Below are 6,722 nucleotides of genomic sequence, written 5' to 3' on the forward strand. Positions count from 1 at the left end.
TTCCACGTCTGCAAGCCACTGCCAGCGTCTTTGTCATGTAAATGTACAGTCGTCCTCAAATGTATTCACAGTCTTCCATTAAAGAAAAGGCAAAAATTCACGATAGTCACTCAAATAACTAGAAACTGGAAAAAGTAATAATAAATAAAAATTTGCAAAACTACGATTCAGTGAAATAAGATGTTGCTTTTGAATTGTGGTTGAAAAGAATAATTTTAAAAATAAATAAACTGTCCCGGACAAATTAGAGCACTTTGCTGATGAGCAGTGGAATCAGAATACCTGTCAACAGGTGCAGAAGTCTGACTGAGAGTTAGTGATTGGCTCAAAATGTTAGTTTATGGGTCCCATCATGCTTGTTTGCTTGTTGTTGGTTTTTTTTTGTTTTTTTTTTTATATTTCTGTTGAACCACAATTCAAAAGCAATATCATGTGTGAGGATCCTAGACTTTTGTTTCACTGGGTTTTTTGGGTTTTTGTCTGTCTTTGGGTTTTGGTGGGTGTGCCTTTGTTCACTGCAGGTTGGGCGGAGCCGATCAGGAGAGATCGCTGGTAGCTGTGGTTCATCAGCTGTGCCCAGCTTAAATACTGGCGTCTCACAGAAGACCGACGCCAGAGGATTGTGATACCTACCACGGGGTACAGTCAGGCCACGAGCTGCTACACCACGCTGAGCGTTTCCAGCCTTCTTGATGTTAATGTTATGTGTTTCTCTGCCTGTCTCCAGTTCTCCTCCTCGGCTCCAGCACTCGGCACACCTTCAAGCACTCCAGCGTTTGTCACCCACGGGAATTCACGGACACCTTCACTAGACCACCCCCCCACGAGCACCGAACCCTGAGCACCGGACCCCTGCGCACCACCCCGGTTTCCCTCGTCACGGCTCCCTCTCTGCACCGGGAAAAAACCCACAGACCAAGGCACCCTCAGGCACAGGCTTGTCGTGCACCACTCTCGGGACCCCCCTTCCTCGGATCACGACCCCCAAAGACTTCACCCCACACCCTTCCTTTAATAAATCCTGTTTCCTTTAACCCTTCTCCCCGTCTCCCTTTTCGTTTGGGTCCACCCGCACTGTCACCGAACACGAATCGTCACAATCATGATTTTCATTAAATCTTTTTTTATTATTACTTTGTCAATTTCAGCTGGGTTTTTTTCCTTCTTTAATAGGAGGGTATGTACACACTTGAGGACGACTGTAGTCCATGGATGTTGGCATTCAGTGCACAACTTGTGTAGACTCCTCTCACTTGAGCCAGGAAAACAAATGCTGCTAAAAGAAATGCTTGTCACGAGGAGAGGCTGTACGAGGAGATTCTCTGTCATGCACGCTTAATGCACCGTTAAAAGAGTCGCAGTTGAAGTAGTCGCAGCTGGACTGTGCTTTGATTTGTACATACTCAAATGTATTCATACCGTAATCGTGGTTCAACAGAAATATACATATATTAAAAAAATAAAAAATAAACAAGCATGATGGGACCCGTAAACTAATACTTTGTTGAACAACCCTTTGAGCCAATCACAGGTGTTTTCTGTGACTCTCAGTCAGACTTCTACACCTGTTGACAGGTATTCTGATTTCACTGCTCATCAGCAAAGTGCTCTAATTTGTCCAGGACAGTTTTTTATTTATTTTTTAAATTAATATTTTCACCCACAAGTCAAAAGCAACATCTTATTTCATTAAATTATAATTTAGCAAATTTTTATTTATTATTACTTTTTTCAGTTTCTAGTAATTTGAGTGACTTTTGTGAATTTTGCCTTTTCTTTAATGGAAGAACACATTTGAGAACAACTGTATATCACTGAAGAGAAAGACAGGCAATTACTTTCTCACAAACAGACTTTACAGCATTGTGTTAGGCTTATACTTTTGTTAGCACAAAGTTTTTAAAAGAAATCTTGCAAAATTCTTACGATTTTTTCGCCAAATTGTCTTGTTTTGCTCCTTTCTTTCGGCCAATTTGCTTTCTTTTACACGTCATCCTGTGCAGCGTTTGTCACTTCCTTTGCTAAAAGTTTTCACAAGAGTTTACAGAGTCGAGGAGACACTTGGTTTTCTGTCACCATCAGCAAAAACACCAAATCAAGTAATTTTTACATAAAGGCGCCGTGTCCCATTTCTGTCAGCGCTGACAATCTAGACATGTGCAGAATCGATGTCAAAGCACACGGCAGCGGTTTTTTGGTAGCTCGTGGTTTCCTTTTAAAAGGCTTCATGTCATCACTGCCATTATATAGTCGCTGTTTTAAATCATAGTGTGTATTGTGTTCATGAGCACCAGCACTCGCAAGACTTCCAATTATTGCTGGAGAATGTGAAAAGTAGACAAAAGCTTAACAAGGGGCCTCTAACAAGTAGCAACATTTTGGCACCGACGCTCCACAAGCAATCAAAGCCAGACAGCATGGCGGATAAATCAATGCAATTATTTAGGGAGTATCAAGCTGAGTAATGTGTATTGTGTGCAAAGTGTCTGAAAAGGCTCCTCTGTGCCAACACCCAACGCTTCAGCGCGCATGTGTGTTTGAGACCAAGGTGGCTCACAAGTCATCAGCCCTTTGTCATCACCCCCAATAATCACATTAGAATTCACACAATAATCCAAAAAGAATGTGTGTATTCATCAACTGTACCCCAGCACACACACACACCACATCCTGAACAAGTCCAGCCTTATCTCTGCACTGCAGCAGCAGCACATTGACTCCGTCAGTTCTTCCCCCCCCCCCGAAAAAAAAAAAAACGCTCAGAGCTCACAATGTTTTATTCCCCGGCAAACGAGAACAGCTTGATTTATAAGTTTCACGCCACTGATGAAGGTGTACCCAGTGGACTTTCAGTTTCTCAACAGATTAAAAGGATATGAACTTTTTCTTCCTGTCCCACTGAGCACAATAGACTGTCGCCTAAATGAAAGAATATTCAATCAGGAACAGTTTTATCAGAGAATGTGTGACAAATGGAATTTTTTGCCCGAGGCTCCTGCAGGCACTCTGCAAAAAAAGAAAAAGAAAAAAAAAAAAAAAAGGCACCTGACCAGCTTCACTGCTGCTGCAGCAGGACTGACAAACCATTCTGTGCTTTGGGAATCCTGTAAAAGTGTTTGTGTTACTATTTCCATCATTCTCTCAGCACTGTTTTTTTGGGGGTTTTTTAACGCACACCGTTGAAATCCAAACTCAGGCACATAAAAACCGCTCATCTGCAAATACAGTCGTGACTCGATAATCCGACACTAAATGTAAAACCTTCTTTTATGTCGGATAGCAAGGCTGTCGGATTGTCAAGACGGAGGTCCAGATACAAGGAGGGCTTGATGCTGGAAGGCTCATTAGTTGTTAATATTTATTGTATATAGTTGTTATAATAACTGGTGTATTGTTAGAACACTACGCATCACTGGATTTCACAACTAATTGACTGGTGCGATTATGTATGTTCCAGCTGCTCCGACGGGGTGGAAGTGTCCAGAGCACACAGGCAGCACTTGGCTGCTGATGCTAGTTTAGTTAGCGGTCACACTTCTGTTTCCACCATCGGTGGCGGCGGGGGAGTGGCAGATACGCTCCACCGTTACCATCCATGTTTACTTCTGTAAACACTGAGCACGCTCACTGTGCATGACGTCATCGTGTCCTCTTCTGCGCATGCGGGACACATTTGACTCGTATGAAGTTCACACAGCAGATTACATACAAGTCGCATTTAACTGGAAATTTGAAGGAACTCACAAAAAAATCGGATTTCACAAAAAATCCTCATTGAGCATCAAGTCCTGCAGTGTGAACGTAGCCAATCTGTGGGATTGTTCAGTCAGATAATACGCTGTTATCCTGATTTGTGACATAAAATGTCATGTTGGAGTCAGAATCCAAGGCTGTTAGTATGTTAAGGCTGTTTTTATGGGTTCTGTTTGTTTTTCCTAAAAAACCTGTCGGATAGCAAAGTTTTGGATTGTTAAGGGTCAGATTATCGAGTCACGACTGTAAACTCTTCGGAAGACACCAGAACACACAGATGGAAGTTAATTAAAAGGTACTAAATGCAATTGGATTTTGCAGTTTAAAACAATGATTGTATCATTTTCAGACTTACTAAATAATCCCTAAAACTGCATTCAACACTATTAAACAGATGCATTTCAATCAAAGTCAAAATCTGGGCGAGCTAATTTTCATGCAGTACGTACATAAATATAAAGGCTGCCACACAAACACTGTTGGGTCTCTGAGCAGCTCCGTCAGCAGCACACGGTGGAAGAAGTATCCATTATATGGATCTATAGTGTATATAGCGTGTGTGTGTGTGTGTGTGTAGCTCTATTGTATTGTATTTCTCAGCTCTTCCGATTTATAGTTTGTTTTCTTTTCTTTTCTTTTCTTCCTGTCACTTTTTTGTGCTTTTTCCTGTATCAGTACTGCTGCAACAAGTGAGTTTCCCCATTGGTGGTGAAAAAAAAGTGAAATCTAATCTAATCTAATCTAATCTAATCTAATCTAATCTAATCTAAACCAGACAATTTGACACATTTGACTTATTGTTAGCTTAAATGACGATCATAAAATTCCAGTAGTGCCTCCAAGAGGTGGCTGGGAGTCTCATCTTGCAGATCTGTAAAGTCAAGATTGTTCACTGAAACCCAGGTTTCAATGAATGCAGCTACGGTGTCCCCGTGTACGTGAAGGCAGGATTAGAAAGCAGCCGGCCCATAAACACGACAGAGAGCGTAGAAGACACAGTTCATCCGCAGCTAGTTGACAGAGACAGGAGCTGATGTGTCGCTTGTTGCTTCCAGCTGTTTGTATGAGTTTTTCCTCTGAGTTTAAAGCATCAAGCAGCAACAGAACCCACATGAGCACGACGGTTAGACATGTCACACAGCACGATACAGCAGTAGCTTCGTTAATGACTTACAATTATAAATGATCCCTGACATGGAGGATCGATCAGGATCTAAAGGTAAATGTCACCGTGTACGTCTCCACGCCTCAGACATGTGAACTGTCACACAGTTTACAGGCAGCAGTTACATCATGAGGTACAGGGTTGAGTCAGAGCCTCATTAAGTGTTCGCCAAGTAACACTGAAAACACGTTTTATTGATGCATTAGCTGCTGTAGTTTCATACGTGACAATCACAGAATCTTTAATATTGAAATCATGTATAAACTGCATGTCTAGCTTATAATTGAGAGGAATTATCCAGATAACCTAAATTTGAACTGTACCTGTATTAGTCTATGCAGATCAGAAAATTAGAAACCTTCAAGTGCATCAGTATGAACTGTCTTAACCCTCATTTTGACATAGTTTTCAACAAATCTCTATCCTACAACGGCGTAACACACTTCCTGAAATTCCCTCATGGCTGTTGGTTTTTGTGACGCCCCATTCTGGCCACATTCAGCAGAAAGTCTACTCAAATAGACAAGTTTAAAGCTGCATATCTTTTTCTTTTGTCACTTAGGGGCAGCAGAAGAAGCTAAAAGCACAACTTTAAATCACATTAAGTCGAGTATCCCCTCTAATTTTAGATGTTTGATCGTCCATCGTGTCCTGAGGGAAATATCTTGGTGTTTACCTGCTAAATCCTACCGCTAGCTCGTCGAGCTTACTGGCTCGTTGATAACTTCATCTATTAGTCGAAGCAAACGCTGGATTCTTGTTTAACTCAGCAGCCTGCTAAGTGTTCGGCTTACAAGAGTAATGAGCGAAATGTGCAAAACCTGCTTTCCCATTAACGCATAATCATCTGACCCATTGCAGATCTAAAAATATTCATTAGTGCAGCTTTTTTGTGGAATCCAGTAAATTAGTAACTCAGGTGGTTTTGGGGGAATCTCTGGCTTGATTTCAGCTCAAGGTATTTCTAAAAAAAAAAAAAAAAACAGAGGACAATTACTGGAGTAAAATCGTCGTTTAAAACGCTGAGAAACGTGGCTAATTGAGCTGCGTTCCACCTCCGTAGACAGACAGACAGTCAGCAGCAGGGCACACGGAGTTTATTTTCGGCTCTGGCACGGTACATCTCTGCCGTGTGTCTGCCGGGGGAAGACATTTTTTATTCACCTCCTTTCAACTGGCTTACCCCGCGCTCTGCTGACACTGTTCATTTCCCCTGATGAAGGAGGGGGGGGCGGCTGAACTCTGCGCCTTTCATCTGACATGTTCTGTACTTGCGATGCCCACTCAAACAGGCAAACATCTCCCTGATTATGATTAAACAGGTTGTGCTGCAAAAAGAGCCACAGTCATTAAGCCCCTTGCCACTGCTCAAGCCATTTCCTAATTATTGTCACCGTAGTTTTTCATCCAGCCGACGTAAGATGCTCCCCTTGTTCTACAGTCGCTTGCTCTGTTTCATGTCTCTCATACATCCTCTGCTACACGTCGTTTTTTTTCTCCCTTTCACTCAGCATACAAGAGGAAGTAATCCAGTCATTCTCCCACTCACTGTTCATGCCCACCCAGGCCTGCTTCATCCCATTTCCTCCACCCACCTGATGATGTGGAAGATGGCCGATATGAGGAGCTCGTTGTAGATGGCCACGGCCATGTAGCGCGGCTCGTGGAAGGCCGAGGGGACGGTGCGAACGGCGTAGCACAGGTAGACGCCCCACAGCAGGAACAGGAACTCAGCTGAGCAACGAAAGACACAAGGAGAGTGTTATCTGTAGGAAAATGTTAAATCAATTCAATTCAATTCAAT

At 42.5% G+C, this 6,722-nt stretch overlaps 1 protein-coding gene across 1 annotated transcript in view; it reads right to left on the bottom strand.

Moving 5' to 3' along the window:
- The window catches only part of gpr158b (G protein-coupled receptor 158b), a 95,592-nt gene that overhangs the window by 16,835 nt on the left and 72,035 nt on the right, over positions 1-6,722 (bottom strand). Inside the window, exon 8 of the mRNA XM_008277674.1 lies at positions 6,514-6,652. Within this exon, the coding sequence (XP_008275896.1) occupies positions 6,514-6,652 (139 nt within the window). The remainder of the gene's footprint in view (positions 1-6,513; positions 6,653-6,722) is intronic.

This window comes from Stegastes partitus, unplaced genomic scaffold (assembly GCF_000690725.1).
Source record: "Stegastes partitus isolate 25-593 unplaced genomic scaffold, Stegastes_partitus-1.0.2 Scaffold105, whole genome shotgun sequence".
Lineage (NCBI taxonomy): Eukaryota > Metazoa > Chordata > Actinopteri > Pomacentridae > Stegastes > Stegastes partitus.